The sequence below is a fragment of the Thyridium curvatum genome (genome assembly GCF_004353045.1).
Source record: "Thyridium curvatum strain D216 chromosome Unknown NODE_134_length_54934_cov_82.696225, whole genome shotgun sequence".
Lineage (NCBI taxonomy): Eukaryota > Fungi > Ascomycota > Sordariomycetes > Thyridiales > Thyridiaceae > Thyridium > Thyridium curvatum.
This window is the reverse complement of record NW_022156889.1, coordinates 11878-39047: the sequence shown is the minus strand read 5'-3', so window position 1 is coordinate 39047 and position 27170 is coordinate 11878. Positions and strand designations below refer to the sequence as shown.

Below are 27170 nucleotides of genomic sequence, written 5' to 3'. Positions count from 1 at the left end.
GTTAGTATTGGGGTTATGGTTTGGGTTATCTGGGATGTGGACCTTTAATGATAAGGCCATGGTATATGACATTGGTTTTAGTGAGAGTTGTAGTGGAAGAATGATTCTTTTTTGTATGGGTGCAAGAGCAGCCTTCCGGGGGGAGAGGGGGGGTGCAAGAATATGCATTCTCGATTTCCATGGTTGCATTGCTTCCTTGATTTTCGGAAGTAATCCTTTCGAGAACTCGGCCCAGAAGGTGGCTTCGGCTGCGGGAAGACATGCGCGGCCTTGTTCGGCCAGAACGTCTGCCTCGCATTTTTGTTTGGGCATGATGCACAGAAAACACAGAATATCTGCCTCGCATTTTTATTTAGGCATAATGTATAGAAAACACAGAATGTCTGCCTCACATTTTAGTTCGGGCATGATGCACAGAAAACACAGAACGTCTGCTTGCATGTTGGTTTGGGTATGATGCATAGAAAACACAGAACGTCTGCCTCGCATTTTTGTTTGAGCATGATGCACAGAAAGCATAGAACATGAAGTGCATGTTTTGACAGGTAAGGATATGGTGGAAAGCTTCTCGTAATACTGCACTGCACTGCACGTATTCACTATAGATGTTGCCCTTCACGACTGCGCGATTGCTGTTAGATAGTGACTTGTGAGTCGTCCGATACCTTAGTCCTAGCCTGTACTCATTTACCACTTTATGGCCACACCGTAGATGGCGGTGATTCTGGCTGAAGGCCTATTCAAACTCGGCAAGTGTTGAATCAATGTTGGTTGCTAGAAGAGCTGGAATAGTTACACTCTGGGAACTGTTAGTTGATGAAATATGTGCAACTCGACCAATTATTAATTTAATGTCCTTGCAGTAATGGGCTTATACATGTAGATCAACCAGACTAGACAACTGTGACTGTATATGCATCCTTTCCATCCCAATCTTTCCAAAATTTCTGGTCAATCTTGGAGTCCTTCCATATGCCTTCCCTCAGCTGTGTTAGGCTTCTAAACTTCAACTGAGCCCAGTCTGCCCAGTCTCTATCCATTTTGCCTCTAGCAATCTCGAAATACCCGACCCTAACAAACAAGCCCGGCTCATCGGTGATCTCCGGAGTATCTCCGTGAGATTCTTTCCATGCCGGCGCCAGTAGCAACCCGCAGTCAACAGGCAGCCGGTCGGCCCACGGAAAGCGTAGGTCTGCATCCGCAACTTTGAGTGCAAAGATGCGACAACCTTGCGGCAAAGTTCGGTCAAATAGCATAGTGCACGGATAGCTCGCCTTCAAGCCTTTGCCTGTGAACACAACCCGAGGGCTTCTGTCGAGCAGTCTCCATCGCCAGATTCTGGGTTCGGTTCTCCTCGTTATATCTCGCCAAAAACCGCGGTGTAAGGGACCGAGATCATATCGTGTAACTCGGCGCAGGCGAACTTCTGTGAGAGGACCCCGGATCGAAAGAGCTGCGGAAGGTAACGCTTCAGATGTCATGGACGAGTCGAGAGCGGCATTGTTGGTCGAACGCCTGGGCGGGGTGGATATGGAGTTGATGTTGATGGAGATATGAGGTTCAGTCTGAGCCCGAAAGAGGAAGTTAAACTTGACTTGAGAATGGGTGGATGCCCATGACCAGCTAGGCATCGACGAGATCCTGCCTCGTGTCATCTTCTCCTCGCAGTACCACAGCAGGAACAGTGGAAGGTTCGGTACCCGCCAGAGTCCTGTCAAGTAATGTTCTTTGGGTATGATGGTAGCCATCTGCTCTGCAACACCCTCGATAGCCACAAGCTTGTCGCTCTCCTTGGAGAGCTTGCCGACGCTATACTGGGCCACGACGGAAGCCCAAACATAGACGAACTTCTCATCGACCTCGGCTTGTGACAATTCGTTCGCTCCCCTATCGCTTGCCAGAAGACTTGTGTATACATGCTTGAAGCGGCCATCCTCAACACTCTGCACTCCCTCGGGTAGCCTTTCGGCAACATCAAAGCTTTTGTACCGATACTTCAGGTCCCAAGGCCCACCGTCTGGGTAGAGCTCCGAAGCATATAGCTCGCCGCATTCCCAGAACAGCATGTTGTGAGTAAAGAAGACTGTTCCTCGAGATAGAAGACGCTCCTGAAAAGCCCACGCGCGGCCCAACAGCGGCGATTGAACTACTGCTTTCAGCCACGGGTCTTCGGGTACGACTCGGAATGAACCCTCTAGATCAAGGGCAGGCCATTTGAGGTCCATCTGCGTGCCATTGATCGCAGTAGGGTTGCGCCTGCGAAAGAGCCCCCCTTCGGCATCATTTGATGCTGCAGCGGCGAGTGTGATGGCCGAGTACGAGTACACCTTTGCCATTGTCATGGACTCCCGAGCCCAATCGTCTAGCGAGTCTTGAATAATGCAGAGGGAGTCCACCCACAGATATCGAAGGCCAAGACGCCACGTTGCTGTGACCGCGTCGCGGAATGTGGCCGGTAGGACCGGGATAGATACCCCGGTCATTTTCAGGTCCTGCAGGTTAGACCCAGTGAGTTTGATGAAGGAAGGGTTTGGACCCCAACAGTAGCTGAGTGCCGCATATTTGACTTCGACGCCGCTGCAATCGACCTTAGCAGTCTCCTCTACGAGGATAGACGTCGGTTCTGCACCTTCTGAGGCAATGACCTTAACAAGACGCGTCGGAAGCCAGTCGGCATCCTCAGCTCTTCTGGCATGCAACTTGTTGCATAGCCGGTGGCTTTGGGAGCAGTTCTCAATCCAGCGAGATAGACAGTCAAAGCTAGCGTCACTGTTCGTGTTCTTCGATGAGTGGTCAATAGGCCTGACACACTGCACTCGAGGGTCTGTTGTTGTTAGTTGTAACGTCCTTAAGTAACTTGTGGTCTTGCCAGTTCCCGTTAAGTATCACGCAAACTCACCGGAAGTCTCAAAGAGTCGCATGGCAGAGCCGTCCCTCCCCAACTCATCATCCCTGTACCTCTGTAGTCTGAGCTCAGCTGATCTGTGTTCTTGATAGTCATAGCCGTGATACCGCCAACTACATATCAACGGCTCGTTGACATAGCCAGGACGGGGTTTGTGGGCGTCTTGATTGGCGAAGGACACGGAATCAGGTCTACCCGAGATCTGGAGGATCTGGTCTTGGGCGGCGAATCCGAGAGCGAAGGCGCAAAAATCGCAGTCAGTTATGGACTCGGTGATGTCAGCAAGGTCCTGGGCATTCCCCGACCAGCCCCTGAACGAGTCCCATGGCCGCTCGTGGAAAGGGGCGAAGCCGCAGGCCCAGGAGAATTCCCGAACCGCATTTGGCGAGGTGAATGATGCTTGGCAAGCTCTACAATGCTTGGAGGCTGATTGCGCCATGGTCTCTAGGCAATTGGACTGAAAGATGAGTTTCCTGAGGGGGATTTTCTGGGTGCAGATTGTGATTTTAATTGAACGAGTGTGGGTCTGCGTCTGACACAACCCCTGCCAGATATGACGATCTGACTCGGTACGTAGTACAACGTGAATTCCCCTTGGAGAACCTGCTGTAAAGTTCATAAAATGTTGAAATACCGGCATTGCGTGTGACCGTACACCCTCGCCCAAGCTGTGTGGTTACGGACCGGGGCGGGCTGCGGACAGTGGGCGACCCGATGCCTCAATTGCAGCATATTCTCAACCTCAACGAACGGTCCACCCCAGAACTCATACACGTGTATAGACCTGCCAGGCATGTTTATGTTGACGTTCAGCCTATGATCCAGTTGTCAAAACGGCAAATTGTCCTGACTAGACAAGCCGGCAATTGCTCCGTCTGGAACAACCCTCCAGGTTCGTCATCGGCGCATCATACTTCGCAGCGTCTCAGATCGGCTCAATGAAACTAATAATTGAGGAGCCTACTGAGCAAGAGCTGCTACACGGTGACCATATAAGGTCATTTTATTCAACTAAACCCTGCGAAGTCTTAGATCGCCGATTCAAGACAATTTCCAAACCTGGCTGTACCAATGCATGTCCTTGCCCTTCCTCCTGAGTGCTAGCCTCGGGGACGCCTGTTGGGAGGAAAGGGAAGACCGGGACCGCCAAGTACAGAGTCACAAGGAAAGGGACACGAACAGACGTCTTTGGCAGTCAATTGCGTTGTCAGCCCCATCCAGAATCTTCTTGCCGAAGCTGAGAAGCAGCTCGCCCACTATAAAACTTTCAAAAGATTTCTTAACCTCCTAGGTTATCCAGAGTGAGGCTTAAAGCCCACATATTCGAACTCTCTCAGCTTCGACTCAAGTGTCATGTTGCCGCAATGAATAGCGACATCATGCGACTGATTCTTGACGAGTAGGTTCCGATCGGGCGCCAAAGCGAAGCCATCAGTGTCAGAGAAAATGATGAAACGAGTTGTACTACGTTCGGCGGTCACCACAGCCGCGAACGAGTCCGAACATCCGACCATATGATGAAGAGTTTCAAAAGACAAGAGAAAATATTAACAGCACGAACGACATAAGTATGCGATTCCATCAGAGCTGTGTGATCTTGGCAGTTCTTGGTACTAGGAGAGGATCTGAGTCTATTAACCGAAGGCGAAAACTTAAACATAGACATGTATCGTTCACCTAGACTCTTTAAGTGAGCAGTAGAACAAAACAACTCAAGTCATGACTACAACCGCGCCTTGCCTCTACCTGGAGCCGACTCAAACTTTGACCTCCATTTCTCTTCCTGCTTGAACAGGACGATACTCTCCAGAGCAGTCGGAGCTCCGTAGTCCGGATCAGCTCCACCCTCGAGCAGTGCCTTTGGCATCATTAGCGACTTTCCCCAGGATTAGACAATGTCTGGCTGCAAACGCACCTCGACAACTGCATCCTCCGCTTTGAACACAGCACCAGCCAATGGACTTTGCCCTCGGTCGTTGAGCCGGTTCGGGTCGGCGCCATGCCGGATCAGAAGCTTGACCAGATCAGCGTGGCCGTGGTAGGCAGCCAGCATGAGCTGCCAAAGCTTGGTTAGCGGACAGATCAGGCAAGGCAGCTGAGTTGTGACACGTCGTATCCTACCAGAGTATCGCCCTTCTCATTGGTCATGTTGGCAGGCAGACCGGCCGGGAGAGCCTGCTCGAAAATCGCCATGTCGCCTTCCCGAGCCGCGTTGTACATCCGGGTCGCGAGTGCAATGGCCTCGGGCGGGAGGGGCCCAGACCCAGGAGCGGTGCCATTGGGAGGGTCCATCTTGATTTCGTTATTCTCTCGTAGAGATATTCTTCTCCGAAAGGTGTAGAACGATGAGTGCATGTGTTGACATTGACCTGCATCTACAAAAACTATGATTGCATAGCGGGGCATAGCTGATGACGTAATCTTTTCACATTTGAATGTCACGACAGGACCAAGATATTCAGATTGGATTTCATTTTCTGTGCTTGATATGGAATACTGCCATATTTGTATCATATCTCTGAGCACCTGCTGGCTTTTCTACCAAAATAAACGCGTGGTCACTGGGCCGAGCACCTCAACGTTAAACACGACTAGTCACCTCGGGAGGTAGGGATGCCTCAAGACGCGTTTTATTCTCGTTGTTTTGAGCGCCTCTCACTCGGTAATATCATACCCTAACGATGCTAACTCGGATGGCCTGATGGTTTTCAATGCTTTCCGCTCCCAAAAAAAAAATGCTTATTCCCAAATCCCATATTGTAGCCGCCAAGATGTTGAACTTGGCTGGTCTCACCTCAACGCCTCGATCCGCAAAAACCTGATGAAAGTTCTGCATGCTTTCCTCTCTCCTTCCCACTCTACGCCAGGCGCTTTGCACCTCCTGACCGACCAAAGAAGAGTTTTGCTACTCCAGCCCCCCACCGTCACCCAATTCCCTTCATAAACTTGTCTCTCTTTTTACACACGTCTAGACACCCGTTTAGACAGAGGTGTCCTCGCCCCAGACCTGCTTGGCGATCTCGACGTTGAGGCGGACCTTGGCCCACTGCTGCTCCTCGCTCAGCTCGTTGCCCTCGACGGTGGAGCTGAAGCCGCACTGGTGAGACAGGCACAGCTGGTCGAGGCCCTTGGGGCAGAACTTGGCGGCCTCGTTGAGGCGGTTCACGATCTCGGCCTTGTCGTCGAGGTCGGCCTTCTTGCTGCTCATGACGCCGAGGACGACGACCTTGTGCTCGGGCAGGAAGCGCAGCGGGGAGAAGTCGCCGGAGCGGGCGTCGTCGAACTCGAGGAAGTAGACGTCGACGTTGAGCTTGCGGAAGAGCACCTCGGCGACGGGCTCGTAGCCGCCCTGGGCGAACCACTGGGAGCGGAAGTTGCCGCGGCACAGGTGGATGCCGATGACCATGTCGGCGGGCTTCTTGGCGACGGCGGCGTTGATGAGGGCGGCGTACTGCTCGGTCAGCTGGTTGGCGTCGCCGTGGCGCTCCTCGGCCTGCTTGCGCATGTTGGGGTCGCACAGGTAGGCGAGGTTGGTGTCGTCGAACTGCACGAAGCGGCAGCCGGCCTTGTACAGGTCGTCGAGCTCCTCCTGGTAGACGCGCACGAGGTCCTCGAAGAAGGGCTCCATGGTCGGGTAGGCGGCGCTGTCGATGGTGTCGCGGCCGCCGCGGAAGTGCACCATGGTCGGGCTGGGGATGCAGACCTTGGCCGTGACCTTGTCGGTCAGGCCGGCCTGGGCGATCTGGGCCTCGAGGAACTTGAAGTCGTCGACCTGGATGGGCTTGGGGTGGCCGAGCTTGCCCTTGACGATGAGCCGGGGCGGCGTCAGGCCGTGCTTGGAGATGTTGGTCGAGCTCATGTTGCCCTCGTAGACGACGCCCGACAGGTGCTGCAGGAAGTCGACGTGGAAGAAGGCGCGGCGGAACTCGCCGTCGGTGATGGAGCGGATGCCGTTGTCGATCTGCTTGCCGACGGCGGCGGCGATGTGCTTGTCCTCGACCTCGCGCAGCTGGGCGGCCGTCAGCTTGCCGTCGGCGGCCTGGTCGCGCGCCGACAGCACCTCGGCGGGCCGCAGGAAGGAGCCGACGTGGTCGGCGCGGTAGACACCACGAGGAAGAGGCATGTTTGCTTGGTGGTGGTGGTCTGGTCTTGGAAAGTTTCTAGGAGCCAGGAGGTGTTGCTTGAGTGAGTGTCTACTTTTCGGTCGAGGACTAAGTACACGACAGACAACAAATAACAGAAAGATACACCGGCTGCCCCGAGAAAATTTGCCAAAGTCGGCAATAAGCTCTTTTAAGGGTTCATACAGACAAACCAATCGATGTGGGGTAGAGGGGGTATGTAGGATAGCTCCCCCGACATGGGAAACACATATGCCTGCATGTGAGTGCAGTGAGTGTGTGAGTGTGTGTGTGTGTGGAGCCGAAATGTGGTGATGGGTGCAGGTGAGCAAGACAGCTCTACTCCTAGGTGACACGTTTTGACACAGCGACAGGCCCATCAGCGCCCATCAGCGCAGCAAAGACGGCCCACCGTTGGTCTGATGTGCCTCATTAGCCTAGCCGGAGAGGGGTTCTAGGCGGACCCGTCGCGGCTGGTGAGAATGGGGCGCTAAGCTAAGCGTCGGTAGAGCTGGCGGTCCTCGCACCAGATGCTCGGGATCTGGCCGCCCTTGCGGGTTAACATTGCGCCACGGCTGACAGCGGGGGCTTCGAGCCTGCGATCTAGTCCGGCATATGCATTTGCCATAGTCATCGAGGCCCAACTACGACGAAAGAGAAGTGCAACAGCTCATGAATGGCATCAAGAGAGAGCAGGAGTCAGGGCCTGTGACACTTTGTGTAGTCAAAAGAGGAAAAGGAGGGTGTGGACGAGTCTGGCCCGTGTGGCATAATTCTTTGCCCATGAATCGAAGGTTTGCCGGACCGGTTCCAACGGAAGCCCTCCGTAAGCGGGGCCGAAGGCTCGGTAATCGCTTGGTAAGGATCCCGGCAGGGCGATGTGAAGGTTAAACAGCCGCGGAGACGTTTATGAAGCGGGAACAACCTTGCAAGTGCGATAGCAGCTCGACCTATCTGTTCTTGGTTGAAGCTGCGGCTGCACAGCTTTTGGCCCATGACGTGTGGTGCATCCACGTTTGATATGTGGGACATGACGTTTTCTTTACGCAGCCCTCCAATCCGACCAGCTATTTGACGAGCGTTGCCTCTCTTCTCAGCAGCCAGCTGCCGAACTGCAATCGGCTAGAGAGTTATGTTGCGTAGAATACTTGGAAGAAGCTAGGTCAGGGCATTATGAAAGCCTACAGAGACTATTGGGAATAACAAAGCGGCGCCACGTGCTGGAAACTTGATCGGTAATATTTAAAAATCCGGCAGTGCGATCACTCTTGGAGGAAATAAACAGTACCTCTGTCGAGAATAGGCCAATATTTAGTCTGCAACCTGCCCCCATAGTTGGTTTCCAAAAACGGTAACCAGCCAATGTCTCTCAATCCTAAGACACCTCAATCGAGTCTGTTCTGCTGAGGGAGCCAAACACAAATACAATAGGGAGACAACCAGAGGCGGAAAGATAGATAGGCCAATAAATCCTTGAATGATGGTGCTCGATACTCGTAGCTCTTGATGTTTCTCGTGTGTCTTGTCGTCCGCTACTTGAAGGGAATACGCACTAACTTGTGTACCTAATACAAGAATGCCTACACAGCTACTAACCATCTTTGTCACAACTTGAAGCTCAAATTTGGCGCAGACAGCCGGTATTTTATGCGGCTTGCACCTTTCATGGATCAGCTCCTGAACGCCGTCAACTCCAGGCTGGAAACGCTACGCATCTGTAGCTGCACCCTACTAATTAGCTTTACCGTTTCAAAAAGACTGGTTCCTTGGCCTTTACAACTCGGGCTTGCTGCCCAACTTCCGCTGCCTCAGCTTCGTTGCTAATGCCAAACCGGACACACAACTCCCGCATATCACAGTTGCATATCACAGCCCTGCACAGGGGGGGCACGGGCTTTTGTGAGCTCCTGCAGCCAGGACATTGCTGAGGTAACGAGGCTGACCAGTTGGCGGGCTTTTGGTGCGACGCATTCCCCAAGACGGGTAGGACTGAGTTCCGCGAAAGAGGCATTGATACAGTTGTCTGAAGTGTGATGACTCTGCCATGTCAAGGAAGCAGAAAGCTTGAGTGATAGAGCTCGAATTAGAATCAAAGGGGCAGGAACAATGCTACGGGAGGAGAAGAACCCCCCCTAAACCTAGCAAGCTCAGAATTGATATCAACACCAAAGATTATTACTTACATATTGTGTTAGTCCCAGCGAGACACCCGTGTTGAATCGCCGCAAAACGTGGGCAATTCCCTGGACTTGTTCTGCTCTCCAGGGATGGCCGTATGAGCCTCTTCCTAAACCTTCCCAATATATGACCTGGACCATGAAAGATGTAACGGCATCAACTGCTTTTTTCAAAAGGGTTAAGCCATGTCCGTATTCTCGGTCAGTCATGCAAGCCATGACTGTCACTAGCAAAGAGGAACTGGAGCCGGCACTATCACGCCTGGGATAGGATCAGAAATCTGCGGCATGGTTCTGCATTACCCCAATGATATTTAATGCTCCAGCCCACCGAATACTACTCCGTATCAGGTGTTGCATCGCATCCCCAGAACCCCAGATGGGAAAGCCTCGGCTGATACAGTCCCAGTGGGACCCCTTTGCCCGACACGGGGGAGTTCGCTGCAGGGGTAGGGCTGAGACGTATTGGAATACGCTTGTCGCGGGGAACAGACAATTGCATTGCCGTGCGGGATGCGGTTCCTCTTCAAAATCGCCCTATTTGATTCACTTGCCCATGTTCCTTGTCGACCAAGGACAAATTAGGAACAGCTAGTCAGAACACCGACTAAGTAAAAGCATAAGATGCGACGGATCCGAAATTCGGACTCTGTGATGGATTCGGTGCCGCATGCTAGTCAGTTATCAGGTGGAGAGGGCGGGTCGCACCATCGTCTGATAACATGATGTGACGAACGACCGTCCGGGCAACCGTCACGGGGCTAACTAAATCTCCTGACAAGTGATATCTTGCTTATTACAAAAACATTCTCTCCATTCTTCTAGAACAGGCACACCAAACACACTCTATCTGTAACACCGACGTAGGAAAGCATATTCACAATGGTGCCGACGACCACATTGCTGAGAACCGGGGCCGTCCGGACGCTGCGGCCAGTCAGCCGGAGCACCGTGGCGCTGGCACGCTCGGCCCGGGTGACCGGAAGGCAGTTCAGCTCCAGCCAGCGCTCGCTCTGCGCCAACTGCGCAAACAAGTCGTGCGCCCGCCACAACAACACCAGCAATCGCGTGAGGAGCAGCGCCAGCACCATCGCCAACACCGCCGCCGTCAAGGGCAGCAACGTCGCCAAAGCGGCGGCCGCCTATGCCACGGCAGCAGGCCCCGCCATCCCGACCGAGCAGTGGGCGCAGGTTCTGGAGGAGAAGGGTGGAAGTGAGTAGGACCCTTCTTTACTAGCTGCGCGTGCGCGCAGCGACCTCCGCGATTTGCCCAATGTCTAACCATGACTCAATCGAAACAACAAACAGAGGTGCAGTATAAGAAGATCCCCGTGCCCAAGCCGGGCCCGGACGAGGTCCTCATCAACATCAAGTACAGCGGCGTCTGCCACACGGACCTGCACGCCGTCAACGGCGACTGGCCCCTCGACGTCAAGCTGCCGCTCGTCGGCGGCCACGAGGGCGCGGGCGTCGTCGTCGCGCGCGGCGAGCTGGTCCACGACGTCGAGATCGGCGACCACGTCGGCATCAAGTGGCTCAACGGCTCGTGCATGAGCTGTGAGCAGTGCCGCCAGTCCAACGAGTCGCTCTGCGCCGAGGCCGCCCTCTCCGGGTACACCGTCGACGGCTCCTTCCAGCAGTACGCCATCGGCAAGGCCGCGCACGTCGCTCGCATCCCTAAGGAGTGCGACCTCGCTGCTGTGGCGCCCATCCTGTGCGCCGGCCTGACCGTCTACAAGGCGCTCAAGTCGTCCGGTGCCCGGCCCGGGCAGTATGTGACCATCGCCGGCGCCGGCGGCGGTCTTGGCTCCTATGCCATCCAGTACGCCAAGGCCATGGGCCTGCACGTCATCGCCCTCGACGGCGGCGACGAGAAGCGCGAGAGCTGCTTGAAGCTCGGAGCCGACACCTTCGTGGACTTCAAGACGTCTAAGGACACCGTCGCCGAGATTCGCGCCGCCTCGGGTGGAGCGGGCCCGGATGCTGTGCTCCTCCTGGCTGCTAGCGAGAAGCCCTTCCAGGAGGCGAGCCAGTACGTCAAGAGCAAGGGCACTATTGTCTGCGTTGGTCTGCCGGCCAACGCCTTCGTCAAGGCACCCGTTTTCGACACTGTCGTCCGGTACGTGAGAGAGAACTGCATGAACAAGATTCTTTATTGTATGTGTTGGCTGACTTGATGTGACAGCGAAATCAACATCAAGGGAAGCTACGTCGGCAACCGGCAAGATACCGCGGAAGCTCTCGACTTCTTCAGGCAGGGATTCATCAAGGCACCCTATAAGTGAGTTACTTATTGATCAGGACCCCAGGGAATTCATCGCTGACTTTGACGCTTCAGGATTGTCGGCTTGACAGAACTCCAGAAGGTGTACGATTTGATGCAGGAAGGAAAGGTTACTGGCCGCTATGTTGTCGACACTAGCAAATAGTGTTCTCAGAGCTCATGAAGAGCAGTGTACTAACTATGTCTGAACTTGATCGCAACGGCCTTGTCGAGAATTAAAAACGGCACCACTTGAGTCTACAAATTGCATTTTTGAGTGTGACTTGATGCCTCGATTCTATCACTGGACGTTCTTGCTAACAGCAGTCACCCACGTGCCGTCAACACTGAGACGTTGGTATACTAGACTATTAATGGGAGCATCTCCGAAATTGAGCACAAACGAGCCATCCTGTTTGCCATTCGCCTGTATCGATGTGGCTTGGACATCACCAGGGAGACCAATAACTCTGTTGGAGCCCTCGGTAAGATCAAACCACGCGCCGGGTTTCGAGACAACCCGGACGGTATATTGCCGCCCGGTGGCGTCACAGCTGGATACCATCTTGATCGGATACGTGTTCTCTGGCAAAGGCTGATCGAGTGGGGTGAGGTGCATGCTGAGGGCGTCGTTAGTGCCGAATCTAATGTCCGAGGTCTTCAGCGTCATCCGCGTCGTGTAGATAGCCCGCCCGGCTGTCGTACTATTGCGTGCATGGTGAACATAAAACAGCTCCGAGCCTTCCGGGGTCCGAAGGGTGACCTCCTGCGCCCCGACCTTCTCTTCGGCATTGCGCGGCGGAGAGGCAACGATACTGCCGTGTCCAGTGGAGTAGACGGGAATGGCGGCATCCGGGAGCTGGGACAAGACCGGGTTGCTGGATGACTTTTTGAACGGGCCAAACGGTGACTCGGCCGAGGCAAACCCGACTCCATAATTGGCAGCTTCGAAGTTGTTGGCGCTGTAAGTCAACAGGTAGACAGGCTTGCCGTCCGCGCCAGGCCGTCGGATGATCGCGCTGCCTTCGGACCAACGCCGGTCCTTCTTGGTGCCATTGTACTTTTGATAGTCGTCGACGTGGTAGTTCTCCCACGCCTGCGGGTCAGCGCCGTACGAGATGACTGTCTTCCAGCCATCTTTCCTCGGAGGACGTGCAACCTCGCCCGTGCCATTGTATGACTTGATATTGCAGGGCAGCTTAGGAGCATCTTTGGCATGCAAGTCGATTTGGGACTTCTCAATCTCGGGCATGGTCGATGCGGTTGGATCGTCCCACCACTCACGCGACATCTCAACCATGATGATGTTGGATTCCTCGATGTACTTGCCCAGAGTATGGTCCCAGTTCCAGTTTCGGTACGCGTTCCGGGATGCATAGAGGTAGATGCGGTCATCCTCATCGAAGAGAAGGTTAACATCGATGGTAGGGATGAATGTGCCTTTCGGGGCCTTCTGACCCTCTTCCAGGCTCTGCGGCGGCAGCATCTGCTTCTCGTCCATGATGAGGTTGACATCGTGGTAGTCTGGGTCAAATGGGTACCAGTCAATCGGTCTTGACTCAATCTCCCTGAAAGGCCCGGTTGGCGAGCGCGACACTGCGACGCCAATCTTGGAAGGCTCTTCGAACTTGGAATAGCGGAAGTACTCGGCGGTCTTGTTCTCGAGCAGCCGGCCGGCGAAGAAGAAGAAATACCATCCCGTCTTCTCGTTGTAGTACGTCTCGGGAGCCCAGAACCAGTCGCGAGCCCAGCATGCCTGCCCACCCTCGATCGGGTTCATCTTGCCATCGTAGCACGCCTTCAGCACGCCACCAGGGTGCTTATGCCAGGTGGAAAGGTCCGGGCTGCTGTAGATGGCGAAGTGGTACCCATTGTCGGCACCTTCGGTCGAGTACACGTAGAACTGGCCGCTGTTGGAGTCGTAGAACGCGTAGGGATCCGCAGCTACGTGGCGAGCCGAGTTGTAGAACTGGGGAACTTGGCTGTCACCAGCACCTGTAGGAACTGCCATCACGGTGGAAGGCAGCATAGCAAGGCCTGCTAATACACCAGGGGCACGCATCTTGATAACAAGACCTGACTTCAATCAAGGAACAATGTTGCGGCAGGCAACCGAGCTGAGAGGCCGGCACGATGAACCTCACAGCCATCTGGGAAATTGTTGACATCTTATGCAATGGCCGGCGTTTCTCTCGGTGCTCTCTTCCCCACACCTCGCGGCTTAGACACATCATTCACCGAATTTGGGGCGGATGCGGGGTTGGGTGTGCTTGTCCCTGTCCCAATGCTACCTCCGGACCCACCAGCTCATCGTGAGAACTCGTTGATCCTGCGGCACAACATTGAGCTAAGAACACAGCTATCCCAGCAAGGAAGCTGGCTATGATATGTGCTGGTGGTACACCCATTTGAGGTCACGAATGGCCGCTGTTCAAGAAATCATGCCCTTGTTCCTTGAGACACTCAGAACGACCCGGTTCCATCGCCACACACATAGCAAAGCAAACTGCAAAGAGCTCATGAAGCTTTCGCCTTTCTCAGACTTCATAATGGCCACGACTACGTGCTGAAGGGTAAAGAGCATTTTGGAGCTGGGGTTGATGGTATCCCAGCCCATAGAGCTTGGGATAGTCGGATTGAACACGGCAACAGAGCAGGTCGTGATATAGCAACTATTGTACACAACTCCCGTCAAAATAGGCGTCCAAGGCTTCTCTGGTAATAGTCTAATCCAACCCTGCCTCACTGCTGTGATCGTGATTTATTGTAACAAAGAAAAAGCTTGCACAAGTAAAAGCGATTCAATCTGCTTTTGTAACAAAAATAACATACATGTACTGAAGAGAAGAAGAATGGCAGAAACAGATTCTGCAAAAGCACTCTCAGTAGCCCGGAGATGCCCGCCGAACCCGGAAAGGCTGTTATCGAGAGGGTCTATTCGAAGAAATCTGGAGGGGCGTGGGGATGACCGTGGCCAGGATACCGTCCTGGCATGAAGCCGCAGGAGAAGGGATCGGGCATGTCAGGCAGGTCAGTCGTCTCGGGATCGGCAAACGACACTTCAGGAACCGGCTGGGAAGATACTGCTGTGCTCACCACCGGAAGCTGCGTGGCGGTACCTACAGAGGTTAACACCTCGGTGGTACGGCTCGAAACACCGCTGGTAAAGACAGAAGTTGTGTTGTAGTAAATGCCAGTCGATCCTGGAAGACGACCAGATGGCACGCCTGTGCCCCTAGAAGCCGGGACTACCTTGGTCTGAGTCGTGTAGATCGAGTCACTTGTGCAATTGAGCTGGCTGGCAACAGCCTGAACGGAAGACAAGGCTTTGGAAGGCCTGGTAATAGTTCTCAATGTAGACGCCGTCAAAGATCTCACAACAGAAGTAGTCTCAGCGGTAGTCGTGTGGGTAGGAGCCGAGGTTGGCGACTGCTCCGAGTGAGGCAAGGAGGAGGAGCTGGACAAGATGGAGGAGGAGGAGGAGCTGGACAAGATGGAGGAGGAGCTTGAGCTGGATGACGAGATGGCCTCAGCTTTATTATTAGAGACTCCTCCTGCCTCCATCTTGACGGTGACAACACCGTGTGCCGGCACAGAGACTTGCAGCTTACCGCCGGAGAGTGAAGCTTGAGTATTTGCCATCTGTGCACTGTTGTCGGACGAGACAGCATCCACCACCCTGGACGGCTCAACGCCGGAAAAGCCGAATTCGATGCTGGTCGCGCCGGCACCAGAATTGGTGAGCACCGCTACGACACTACCATCGGTGTTCACAAAAGCAGCCGTAATCACATCAGCCACAGTTCCGGAGACCGCCACACGCTGGGCACCTGGGCGGATGTAGCGCGACCAGTGTGCAAAGGCCCAGAGACGACCGGAAGGGAAGACGTTGGTACCATCGCTGAGGACGAGGTACGACGCGTGCTTTTGTTGGTTCACCTCGAGACCTTCCCAGTAGAGGTAGGCCGAGAGGCCGGCGTCGACGATACCCTGTGCCAACCGCACCGACCAGGTAAAGCCCTCGCAGTCGCCGCCGTTGCTGTACCACGTCGTGCACCAGGGGTTGACCAGGTCGGCGGCCTCGGTGACCCAGGTCTTCAGACTGGTGCCCATGGGAGTTGTGGCCTGGTCAGAGTACGTGTGGGAGGTGATGACGCCTAGGTACTTCTCCATGCCGGCTTGGATGATGCTCTTGGTGTATGTCTGCTGGGCTTTCCAGCCGATGTCGTCGCAGCACGTCAGCTGGATGTGACCAAGGCCGTTGGACTCCAGCGTATTATGCATGATGGGGATCATCGACGCGGCCTGCTCCGGGCTGGCCAGCATGAAGTTCGAACCGTCAGGCTCGTTGAGGAAGCCGACATGGGTGATAGGGATGCCCAGCTGCTCATAGTTCTTGAGGTACTGAATGATGAGGTTTGCATACGCCTGCCGCCAGTCTCCCGAGGCACAGGTGGCGTCTGGGGTTCCGCATAGGCGGCCATAATCGACGGCTGTTCTCATGTACGACGGGGCGTTCCAGGCGTTGGCGTAAATGGCCTTCACTCCGTAGCTCATGGCCTGCTGGCTGAACCATACCTGGCCAGAGTCACTCCCATCCCAGACGTAGTGTGGAGTCGCAGACGGACTTCCAGGACTGTTGGGCTCGATACTGTCATACGCAGTGTCGCCCGAGGCGACTCGGTTGCGGATGATGGAGAAGCCTGCACCGCTGGTCGTGCTGAACAGATAGTCCAACCCCTGCTTCTGCGGGCCGGAAGCAAGGTTTTTGAACTCATCTGCGCGTCCGAATGCCTGCGAGATGCCAAAGCCATCCATTGTCTGCAACTTGGAGGTGACATCAATGGTCAGACTATTGGCAGCCAGGCCAAGTCGGCCCCAGACCGCTAGGCCAGACAAGATGGCAAATTGGTGTTTCATGGCGCTCGAAGTGAGATTGCTTGACTTGGCAACGAGCCGAAGTGGATGTGATAAGAGAAAAAGTAACACGCCAAGAGATAGAATGAACGACTGCAACTCCGGGCTGGAGGAGAAAGAGAGCGAAGCGAATGAGCCCAAAGACCCAGTACTAGCAAGGGCAGTAAAGAATTGAATTCAAAGGAGTGGATGATAGAAGATCAGGCAGAGAATGGAACAAGAGGGCTTGTCCGTCTGGACCTGTGTATGTTCAGAAGAACATGATTATGAAAATCAATGGTCCCTTCTAGCATGTCGAGGCCAGGACACTTTTATGTAGTGCCGGTCTTCAGTTTCTGCAGAAATGAAAAACCTGACAAGATTCTTCGTAACTACTCAGGGGCGAATCTCAACCCACTTCCCAATCTATCAGAAAGTTGTAGACTCCGAGTTGTCCGTCGTGACCCAACTTTCGATCCCCGTAGACAGATGGACCTTCAGGGGTCCTCTGCAATCACAGTTGCAAACTTGGTAAAGCGGCGTCTCCTTTACACAGACTAGGTCTCGTAGCCGCCGACCTGTGGGTTGTTCTGATCATGGCTCGCGGTTCGGTGGCACAACTCTCAGCAACTCCATCGGGTGCACCGTGCGCCTGAGAGCCGATATGGGAAGGTGGTCCCACTGATGCTGCAGATCCCGGCTCCATCCATCACCATGATCATCCATGTTTCTGAGTGGGCACTTCCATCATCTCCATTGATAGGTCCGGCAACAGCAACATATCAATCGCATTACCGGGACCCTGTACAAAGAATTATGCTCTGTCCAGGAGCTACTTTATTTGATGCGATATTCTCTGTTGGCGGCGTGGCGGAAACCCTGGAAGGGAGCGAGCAGGGGACTGACCAGGGTGAAATTGAAAATGAAAGGGGGAAAACGGGGCCTGTGGGGGATGTCAAGTCCGGCAGATAGATGGATAGCCAGGACACAAAGACACGAGGTCCAACATGCGGCTCTCAACGCTAGCTCTAGCGCCGCCGTCCGAGCTGTTTCGACTTAAGCTGGAGGCAACTAGGGCCCTCCTCTAAGCCAAAACCCGTCCAGGACAAGCAACTAACATAGTGTACTTTGGTTTCAGGTTGGGCGGTGTTGGAAAGCTTGTTAATTATTTCAGAGGACCCATGATCTCTAGGCGGTTATCACGCGAGGTGATCTCGACTCGAGACCACCAAAGAAGCCGCTGTTTCCATGCAAGTCTGGCCAAAGAAAGTAAATCCACCAATCTTGCACTGGCTTTCCCGCTCGTGCCACTCTGGTCAGGATGGTGAAGCCTTGATACCCACGAACTCTGGCCCAGGTCAGGCCCACCCGGTACCGCTGAAGAGCCAGCCGCACCAATCATACACCATTCCGTCGGCCTGGTCATCATCCTGGTCACTCAGTCCAGAACTAGGTACTGCAAGAGCCCTTCTGGCGAGCTTGGTATATCGACGACATGGAAAGGCTAACTTCTGGCCTGTTATGCAAATGAAAGGACGGGGCGGGTCGTCTGAGATCATGACAAGAATCCCGGACCAGCCGCCAGTATCAACTTTCTTGTTCATGCGTATGTCGTATATATAGAGTCGCAGTGTATCAGTCGAATGCTACAACTAGAGACGTTCGATAGGCCATCAGCTGCATCTCGCTGTTTCGTTCTTTTGCAGCTCCATTTCATCATTCGTTTTGCCTCATTAACATTAGTCGATCATTTTTTTTTCCATCACCTTCTTTCACCAATCTTACCGCAATGGCTCTGAAATACTTGGCATTGAACTTGCTGCTGCAAGGGCTGGCTCTCGCGGGCGACGGCTGCCCTGCGGTACGCCCTCCCGCGCCGATCTCCGAACCGGCCCCGCCAGCAGCAACTCCGGAGACGGCCAGCAGCACCGAGGCCGCCGTGCAGGTGTCAGCTGTGCCGACGACTTTCTCTGTCAGGGTCTCCCCCTCTGCCATGCCATCGCCCGATGCGCCCTCGACCGACACGACTGGCGTGGACTCGGTGTCTGTCTCGCCAACGATCCCTCCCGCCGCTTCCGGGACACTATCTGCCGCCGCGGAGAAGTTCACCGGCTTAGGTACTAGATACGGAGGCACTTGCACTGAGGAGGACTGCTGGAACAGCGGTGCTTGCAGCTTTGTCGGCTACAATCTCCCTGCCGGCATCGACGGTTCGACCTGCGTATCCGAAGACATCTGGAACAATGGCGCCAACTGCGGCGGCTGCATCTCGGTTACATACAAGGGCAAGACCATTACTGTCATGGTGAGTTCATCCTCTTGAGTCGAAGGGAAAACATCCAGCCCCGCATGCTAACAGGAACGCCAGGTTACCAACCTGACGGGCGGAAACGCGACGCACCTTGACATGACTCCCAGCACCTGGGCGAAGCTGACCAACGGCTATTCCGGCGGTGGTGTCGATGGAATTGTCTGGGAGTGGGTGACGTGCCCTATCGCCCAGACGACTCCTCTGTTCATCAAGATGCATGCCGGCTCGTCCAAGTACTGGTTCGCCGCTACCGTCGAGAACGCCCGGGAGCGGACCGCGAAGGTGGAAGTCAGCAGCGACAAAGGATCGACGTGGAAGGAGACCAGCCTCAAGAACTACAACATGTATGTCCTGGATGGCGTTCTCCCCGACAACACTGCCTATGTCCGTGTCACCAGCATCTCGGGCAGCCAGGTGATTGTTCCAGACGTCGACCTGTCCTCTGGGGTTGTCACCAAGGCATCCAAGAACTACTAAAAGAGTTTCTACTTTCTCGGTCTCTTATTCTTCTCTTGTTCTCGAGAGAGCAAAAAGACAGATTACAACTCCTAGAAGGGTTCACCAAGGATGGCAAGGATACCATCCAGTCCTATTAGTATCATTCTACACAGTGTCTTATTTACCTTTAGCTTTACAACATTTATTGTTGTTTTATTTCGATTCTAGCTTATCTATTAACAATTTGATTGGCATCTTCTATGGCCTGTGACGGTCACAGATCTCGTCTGCTCCTTATCCTGAACTTAGCCTTCCAAGTATGTTTGACGCAACGCTAAAATGTTAATCTGCTCAAAGTGTCGCTCCGCATACCACTTGATATCTCTTGTTGACCTGGACACCGACTATTCAATTTCTCGACAAAGCCTACATCATAAACCGCAAAGAACCTCTGACTTCGAAAATACATCCAAAAAAGGGAGGCGAGCAAAGAAAAAGAAAAGGACATCGCCGATAACAGTTCGAGATGAAGTCATCGCAGTCAGAGCCCACCAGACGTGGGATCAAAGCCCCTTCCCCAAGCGCCAGCGGCAAAGGGCAGCCTGGCCGCGTACCAGCCAAGAATACGAAGAAACCTCTTGCGGAATCTTCTTCTTCAAGCCGAACGAGCCACATGGCGAATTCTGCCAGTGGTATCACTCCACCTTCACCGTGCCCAAGGACACCATGTCCGAACTGGTCGGCCATCCAATCGACGAATAGGATCCGGGAGGCTGGGAGCCCATCTACTTCAACTGTAGGAGCAATTCATGATGTACTGCAAAGCCGGCAGATTCCATGACATCAAGACCCAGAAGGAAGTCATGGCAGCCATGGCGACGCGCGATCCCACAAGGAGCAAAAACGGCTTGCCCGCCTGACTACGGGCTTTGATGCAGCATCATGGGATGAAATCAAGAGTGAAGTCGTAGTCGCCGGAAACCTGGCCAAGTTTGAGCAGAACTCCAAGTCCAAAGACATTTTGTTACAGACTGGGGACAGGATACTTTGCAGAGGCGGCGTCGCTGGATCGAGTCTGGGGAATTGGGTATACCGCGAGAGAAGCCATGGCATTTCAGGATTCATGGGGGGGGAATAGGCTCGGAAGGGCTCTTATGGAAGTAAGAAAGTCACTACAGAGGAAGGAGGAGGAGTTTGAGGTAGACGACGACGAGGAGGTGGGTAAAGGGGGAGATAAAAAAGAGGAGGTGGAAAAGGCTGTTAAGTTGGAGATGGAAACTGGCACTTGGGATCGAAATGGCCAGTGCATCGCAAATGGTCCGAATCACGGGAGTAATCATGTTCAATCTGGTATCATACACAACTAATTGAACATGACCACGCATAATTAACTACCAAGCCTCCCACTTCTGCCCGCCCATAGCCACAAGCCTGTTGAACAACTCGTCCCTCAGCGGACAGGCCGTGATCTTGTAGCTCTCGCCCGTGACCGTCTTGATCTCCAAGCCGTCGGCGACCTCGCGCTCCATGGACCAGCCGACAACCAGCTTCGCCTTCCAACCGTACCCGCCAATCTTCTTCAGCTCGGCGATGTCCGCCACCGCGATCGTCCACAGGGGATGCAGGTCTTCGCGCTCCTGGGTGCCGATCTTCTCGATCGTGGAATCGGTGCTGAAAGCCACAGCGGGGATAGTGGCTGCGGTGCTGATGTAGGCGTGGCCCTTCTTGCCGTTGAACCGAGCCTTGAACTCGACAGGGCCCGAAGTGAGGTCGGAGCCGGGACGAGGAACGACACCGAGGCGGTCCTTGGCGTGATGAGAACCAATCTTGGCGCGAACGCTGTCGGTGCCGATGGCCGTCTTGACGGCGCCCTTTGTCGTGCCTTTGAAGAGTCCCAGAATCTTGCTCCCGTGCTTGCCATGCTTTGATGTCTTGGCAGCATTGATGTCGGCGCCGTCTGTCTCGTGCGCCACGGTTGGGTCGTGCTCCATCGCTGCGTCGAGCTCGGCGTCTGTGGCATTGAGAGGCGGCTCAGCACCCGTCGCACGAAGATCTTTGTCGGTGACTTGGGCAGGCTTCTCAGGAGGAGGCTGGTCGATACGCGGAGGTGGAGGCAGCGGTGCCTTGTTAGCTTCGCCAACGCGGAGGAGGGTGATGGTGAGTTGTGCATTGGTCGGAACACCCTTGAGCAGAGTACTTTGGAATATGTTAGCAGTTGTCTTTGGGGAGAGCATCCATGAACTGCACTTACTTTCTGAGCTCGAGCAGCTTTTGCCAGTTGGGGATGGTGCGGTTGAGCCAGTTCAGGCCACGAGAGATGACGGGGTCGCCAAAGAATCCGAAGCCGATACCGAAAGTGACGCCCTTCATGAACATGTAAGAGGTCACAAACAGGGAGATACCGAAGAGAGGCATGACAACTGCGGCAAGGCGTAGCCGGTAGGTGTCACGCGGGAATGGAGGAGTCGGCGACAGGGCACTGAGCATAGGCAGTTAGCAAGTGAATGTTTAGCACAAAGGATATCGGATTACAAGTGACATACTTTGCAAATCGCTCCCAAGTATCGGTAAAGTCGGCGATTCCATGCATGATAGGCCGCATCTTGGTCCACATGGCGGTCTCCACGGGGACCTTGGTCTTGTCGTGCTTGGAGGAGGCCTTCTGCCCCTCGGCCGCGTCCTTGGCATCTGCAGCTCCGACTGCCATCGCAGTCGGGTCAGGGGCTACCTCTTGTGCGCCTTCTCCGCTGGAGTCTGGATCGCCTTGCGGGTGCTTACCGGTAGCGCTGCTGAGAGCCACGGACGCGATGCTGCTCACGAAGTTGCTGGCTTCCTGCTCGACAGCCTCGCCCTTGTGGTTCTCAGGCGCTCCCGTGGCGCTGTCATGGCTGCCGAGGACTCCGGACTTGGGCTTCTGCACTCCGCCCGACTTGGCGTCGACGAGTGCGAGGGGTGCAGGCGGGAAGAGGAACTCGCGGGAGGGAGGGTAGGCGATGAGAGCAATCAGAGTGGCGGAGAGTAACGGTACGATGAGGTCAAATGCCCAGGCGACAAAGTAGACCTTCGGAAAATCAGCATGTGAATAAAGTAGATACCACAGAAGCTTGATACTTACGCCGCAGAACCAGGCAGTTCGCTTTGTCTCCCGCCATGAACGCAGCCTAGCAATGTGCTTGATGACTCCTAGAACACCCACAATCACAGTCATGTACAGCCGCTCGATGTTCGCGCGCAGCTTGTCCGGAGAGAACTCCTCGTCGTCGGCAATGTTGAGGTCCAGATTTCCAGGTACGGCATAAGGATAGGCTTTGACATGGTACATTTGCTGCAGGGCTATTAACACAACAGTGCCGTTTGAAAGGGAACAATTGGCACCCGACTGCGCGATCTCACCTTGTTGAAACGGCGGACAAGCAGCCACAGTTCCTCATTGCTGATACCGCCTACGAGGGGTGCAGCGATGTTCTGCTTCTTCTCGTTCCAGCCCAGATCCCGTACTTCCTTTTCGTGGCCTAGTTGCGCGATGCCTTTCTCGTCATGATCATCTGTAGCAAGTGCGTGCGACAGGGAAGGGTCGTCCTGCAAGGTCTGTGCTATTTCCTTCTTTCCCGGCTCTGTCACAGGAGAGGTATCGTGCGGGATGGGCAGAATGTCCTTCAAGCTGGTCCCGGGCCCGCTGTCGCCAGTGGCCGGGTTTTCGGCCTTCTCGCCCTCCGTCGACGCCATCGTGGATGTGTTTTATGGCTCGCGGTCTAAGTGTGCAAAGAATTGCGGTATTCACGGGAAAGTCTCTGAGAAGACAGGTAGCCGTCTGGTGGAGCTGGAAGATAGGTTATGTGTTCACGACATCCGACTTAGATGCCAGTCCATTTAGACCTGTCTGTATTTCAAGACAGGAAGCCATGAAAGCTGTCATGACGTCGATGGCTGAGACCCGCGGTGCCACCTCCCCGAATCTTGGCATGCTAGCGGATCGCGGTGACGCAGTGCCAGCACGCTAATTCGGGCTTCTGTAGCGCCTGTCTCATGAGCTGATTGCTTCTCTCAGTTAGGCGGCCCAATGTCAGGTCCGCATGGTCCGCGATCAAAGATCCAGAAGCATACGGGTATTATTCCAAGTATTGTACTTGATGATGGTCTAGATGGACGTTGAAATGCCAACATGGGATTCTGCTCCGCCCACTCCCAATCTGGACCCTAGATTGCGACCTGTCGTTGATGGTGGACCATCCTCACCCCTTGCAAGGTCGCACCCGGAGATCCTGGCCCGGTAGAGTGGAGGCCCGATCGCGATCCCGTCCGTCTCGCCTTGTCGGTGCTGCCAAGTAAGGTCGTCCGGTCCACATTATCTGCACACAGTTCGTCTGATGTCGAGGTGTTGATCTCACCGTGACGTTATGCTTTCGCAACGGAGCCCACAGCAATTGGGCATTCATTGCTTTGGCAGAGCTACGGATACCGATGTGAATAATGCTGTGAAAATGTGTCAAACGAAATCGTACGCTTCTCCCAATACATTGAGAATTTTACGAGATTGGTACTAGATTGGATTATTGCCCAGGAATAGAGTACAATGGCATCTCTCGTCTTCCAGCTGAGCGGCACCTGCAACAACTACCCATGGGGCAAGAAAGGTCGGCAGTCGCTCGCGGCCCAGCTCTGCGCCCAGACGCCCGGGACCGACTTCAAGATCGAGGATGACCAGTTCTACTCCGAGATGTGGTTCGGGGACTACCCTAACTTCCCAGCCCGTATCTTGGAGACGGGCGAGCCCCTGAGGGATGTCCTCGACAGGAACAAAGAGAAGCTTCTAGGCAGGAAAGTCATCGAAAAGTACGACGCGCAGGTGCCCTTCCTGCCAAAGGTACGAAGCATTCCCTTCCAAGAAGCATGACTGTGACGATATAGACAAAGCTCTGACGATACCTCCCAGATACTTTCCATCCAGAAGGCCCTGCCGCTGCAAATACACCCTAACAAGGAGCTGGCCAGCAAGCTCCACAAGGAGAACCCGGAGAAGTTCACGGACCCCAACCACAAGCCCGAGATCGCCGTCGCCCTGTCCAATTTCGAGCTGTTCGCCGGCTTCAAGCCGCTCGACGAGATCGCCCCGGTCTTCACCCTCCTCCCGGAACTCGCGCAATTTGTCCCCTCCGGACAGCAGTCCGACCCGAACTCCTGGACCGACGACACCCTCCGCCAAGTCACCCGCGCCATCCTCAAGGCCGACGAACCGGCCATCAAGGCTGCCCAGGACGCCCTGCTGCACCGCGCCGACCGCGCCGCCCTGGACGCGCGCGGCGGCGGCGCGGGCTACGTCCTCGACCTCCTGCCGCGCCTGCAGTCGCAGCACGGCGCCCGCGACCCGGGCACCCTCGTGGCGCTGCTGTGCATGAACTTCCTCGCGCTGGGGCCCGGCGAGGCCGTGTACGTCCCGCAGGACGGGATCCACGCGTACCTCTCGGGCGACGTCGTCGAGTGCATGGCGCGCAGCGACAACGTGCTCAACACGGGCTTCTGCCCGCCCGCCGGCCGCGACTCAGCCGACCTCTTCGCCGCGGCGCTGACCTTCCGCGCGCACGCCCGCGACGACGTCTACCTGCCCTCGACGCAGAGCGGGAAGAGCAGCTCCGGCAGGACGGCCGTGTACGAGCCGGATCTGAGCGAGTTCGACATGCTGCGGGCGGACCTCGGGGCCGGCGAGGAGGACGAGCTGTCCGAGAGCGACGGGCCCGGCGTCATGATTGTGACGCGGGGGTGCGGCGAGATGGAGGCTGATGGCGGGACGTTTGACCTGTCGGAGGGCTTCATCTTCTACGTGGCTCCCGGCGTGCGGGTGAAATGGAGGACGGAGGCCGGGATGCAGATCTTTATGGCGGTCGTGTGAAGTGCATGTTGGTGGCCAGACTGGTTGTTGCTTGACATGGACTGTCCAGATTGCGTGCAAGCCTCCATTTTTGAACTTTGTAGATCTCCCGTAAATTGGTCGGTCAAGAAAGCGACCCTTCCTGAGAGTTGGACATGAACACTTGCTGTGTAGAAAGAAGCACCATACATAAAAAATACATCATCACATTCTACAGGCACAGAGTTGGGCACTCCAGACATCTGACTTTCAAACCGCTGAAATTTGCATTGAAGCCGCTTCACTAATGTCTACACAAAAAGGTGTCCATCGTGTCTAATCTGTCCACCTAAAGGGTGGAACAAAAACAGCATGGCGCGCTCTCTCTCTCTCTCTCTCCATAGAATGTGTGATCCGGTACAGGTTTAGAAAAGCCATCGCTAAAAGAGAAAGGGAGGAAGGTACAAAGCAGCTCGGTCGTGTGGGTATCTCGTTTCTCGTCCATGTCACGGTAAAAATCGCCTCTTTTACTCCTTGACAGCGCCGAAACAAGTCTCCATCATGATGCCGCAGATGTTGTACGGGTCCGCGTTGGAGGCGGGCCGCCTGTCCTCGAAGTAGCCGTAGCCCTTGGCGGCGCACTCGCGGGGGATGCGGATGCTGGCGCCGCGGTTGGCGACGCCGTAGGTGAACGAGTCGATGGCGCCCGTCTCGTGGCGGCCGGTGAGGCGGAGCTCGTTGTTCTCGCCGTAGACGGCGATGTGCTCCTTGTGGCGGCTGGACAGCTTCTGGATGGCCTCCTCGATGTACTTCATGCCGCCCTCCTTGCGCATCTCCTCGGTCGAGAAGTTGGAGTGCAGACCGGCACCGTTCCAGTCGCCGGGGATGGGCTTGGGGTGGAAGCTGACCTTGGCGCCGAACTCCTCGGCGACACGGGACAGGAGGAAGCGGGCAATCCAGAGGTGGTCGCCCATCTCGATACCCTCGCAAGGGCCGACCTGGAACTCCCACTGGGCAGGCATAACCTCGGCGTTGGTACCCGAGATCTTGATACCGGCGTACAGGCAGCACTTGTAGTGGGCCTCGACAATGTCGCGCTGGACAACCTTGCCGGCACCGACACCGCAGTAGTAAGGACCTGTGGTGAGAATGTCAGTCGCAATTCAAAGCAAGAGCAAAGTCACTGATCTCTTGCTTACCCTGAGGAGCGGGGAAACCGTTGGTGGGCCAGCCATATGGCCTGTCGTCGAGGTCGAGGAGAGTGTACTCCTGCTCGAGACCGAACCAGGGCTTGTGGCTGGCGTGGGTCTCCATCAACTTGGCGCACTCATGGCGGTTGTTGAACTTGTTGGGGGTGCCGTCGGCGTTCCAGCACTCGGAGAGGACAATGATGTTGCCGCCGTTGACCCGGAAGGGGTCGGGGAAGACGGCGACGGGCTTCAGGTAGACATCGCTGTTGTCGCCGGGGGCCTGGCCGGTGGATGAGCCGTCAAAGTTCCACGTGGGAAGCTCCTCCGGGGTGTAGACGCCGCTCTTCTTAGCATCGAGAGTCTAGGTGGGTTTCACGTTAGTTACTGATTGACCCCATCTTCCGAAATTCCGAAATTGGGAACTGTTTTCTCTTCGAAGCACACAAGATAAGCTGCGGAGCTCCTCTCGTCGACGCTTGCCAAGCCAAAAAGACGCAGGTACCAGACACAAGCAGTCTGTAGATTTCCCTATCTCGATGGATGGATCGAGGTGTGGGGTGCTTCTTCTCTGCGGGCTGGTTTTGGCGCCGTGGGTGGATGTGTGCAGCTCGGGCCACGGGCAAAGTCGGAAGTGGGCCACCGCCACGAGAGAGGCGGTCTTCTTATCTCTCGGCGGCGGGGGAGAGCGCAGCGAACGAAGCGCAGGAAACAAATCCGGGGAAAGGAAAACACTCACTCTTGACTTGGATCGGGTGCCGCCCTCTGCGTCAATCCAGACGTACTCGGCCATGATCTTGCCCCGCTGGTCGAGGTCGAGATACTTTTTCAAGTTCTCGGTGTACGTCTTGAAGGACTCCTTGGTCGCCATTTTTGCTGTGGTTCTGCGGTCTGCAGGAGATGATGCAGGGATCTCAGTGGTGGTGGGCGGTGGGTGTTGGCGGGCTGGGGGCACTACTGTACTGCGCCAGGTGCTGTATGTGGGTTGTGGATTGGGTGTATCGAGAGACTCTGGTCGATACGGAGG

At 55.1% G+C, this 27170-nt stretch overlaps 10 protein-coding genes across 10 annotated transcripts; 3 read left to right on the top strand and 7 right to left on the bottom strand.

Moving 5' to 3' along the window:
* Positions 1–893: 893 nt before the first annotated feature.
* E0L32_012076 (uncharacterized protein) lies at positions 894–3344 on the bottom strand (the record flags this gene model as incomplete). Its single annotated transcript, XM_031134877.1, has 2 exons — positions 894–2824; positions 2900–3344. The coding sequence occupies 2 exons, from the start codon at positions 3342–3344 to the stop codon at positions 894–896; spliced, it is 2376 nt and encodes a 791-aa protein (XP_030999342.1).
* Positions 3345–4628: 1284 nt separating this feature from the next.
* Positions 4629–5197, bottom strand: E0L32_012075 (uncharacterized protein; the record flags this gene model as incomplete). The annotated part of the gene is made up of 3 exons (XM_031134876.1): positions 4629–4763; positions 4821–4961; positions 5027–5197. The coding sequence occupies 3 exons, from the start codon at positions 5195–5197 to the stop codon at positions 4629–4631; spliced, it is 447 nt and encodes a 148-aa protein (XP_030999341.1).
* Positions 5198–5885: 688 nt separating this feature from the next.
* Positions 5886–7028, bottom strand: E0L32_012074 (uncharacterized protein; the record flags this gene model as incomplete). The annotated part of the gene is made up of 1 exon (XM_031134875.1): positions 5886–7028. The coding sequence occupies one exon, from the start codon at positions 7026–7028 to the stop codon at positions 5886–5888; it is 1143 nt and encodes a 380-aa protein (XP_030999340.1).
* A 3057-nt stretch (positions 7029–10085) lies between these two features.
* Positions 10086–11632, top strand: E0L32_012073 (uncharacterized protein; the record flags this gene model as incomplete). The annotated part of the gene is made up of 4 exons (XM_031134874.1): positions 10086–10416; positions 10512–11322; positions 11389–11484; positions 11542–11632. 4 exons carry the CDS (start codon positions 10086–10088, stop codon positions 11630–11632), a joined length of 1329 nt encoding a protein of 442 aa, XP_030999339.1.
* Positions 11633–11767: 135 nt separating this feature from the next.
* On the bottom strand, positions 11768–13528 carry E0L32_012072 (uncharacterized protein; the record flags this gene model as incomplete). The annotated part of the gene is made up of 1 exon (XM_031134873.1): positions 11768–13528. The coding sequence occupies one exon, from the start codon at positions 13526–13528 to the stop codon at positions 11768–11770; it is 1761 nt and encodes a 586-aa protein (XP_030999338.1).
* Positions 13529–14400: 872 nt separating this feature from the next.
* Positions 14401–16386, bottom strand: E0L32_012071 (uncharacterized protein; the record flags this gene model as incomplete). Its single annotated transcript, XM_031134872.1, has 1 exon — positions 14401–16386. The coding sequence occupies one exon, from the start codon at positions 16384–16386 to the stop codon at positions 14401–14403; it is 1986 nt and encodes a 661-aa protein (XP_030999337.1).
* A 1765-nt stretch (positions 16387–18151) lies between these two features.
* E0L32_012070 (uncharacterized protein) lies at positions 18152–19150 on the top strand (the record flags this gene model as incomplete). Its single annotated transcript, XM_031134871.1, has 2 exons — positions 18152–18667; positions 18731–19150. The coding sequence occupies 2 exons, from the start codon at positions 18152–18154 to the stop codon at positions 19148–19150; spliced, it is 936 nt and encodes a 311-aa protein (XP_030999336.1).
* A 1352-nt stretch (positions 19151–20502) lies between these two features.
* E0L32_012069 (uncharacterized protein) lies at positions 20503–22837 on the bottom strand (the record flags this gene model as incomplete). Its single annotated transcript, XM_031134868.1, has 5 exons — positions 20503–21307; positions 21363–21590; positions 21655–22172; positions 22227–22436; positions 22505–22837. 5 exons carry the CDS (start codon positions 22835–22837, stop codon positions 20503–20505), a joined length of 2094 nt encoding a protein of 697 aa, XP_030999335.1.
* An 847-nt stretch (positions 22838–23684) lies between these two features.
* E0L32_012068 (uncharacterized protein) lies at positions 23685–24998 on the top strand (the record flags this gene model as incomplete). Its single annotated transcript, XM_031134867.1, has 2 exons — positions 23685–23975; positions 24045–24998. 2 exons carry the CDS (start codon positions 23685–23687, stop codon positions 24996–24998), a joined length of 1245 nt encoding a protein of 414 aa, XP_030999334.1.
* A 485-nt stretch (positions 24999–25483) lies between these two features.
* Positions 25484–27014, bottom strand: E0L32_012067 (uncharacterized protein; the record flags this gene model as incomplete). Its single annotated transcript, XM_031134866.1, has 3 exons — positions 25484–26094; positions 26156–26507; positions 26883–27014. The coding sequence occupies 3 exons, from the start codon at positions 27012–27014 to the stop codon at positions 25484–25486; spliced, it is 1095 nt and encodes a 364-aa protein (XP_030999333.1).
* Between the last annotated feature and the right edge of the window lie 156 nt (positions 27015–27170).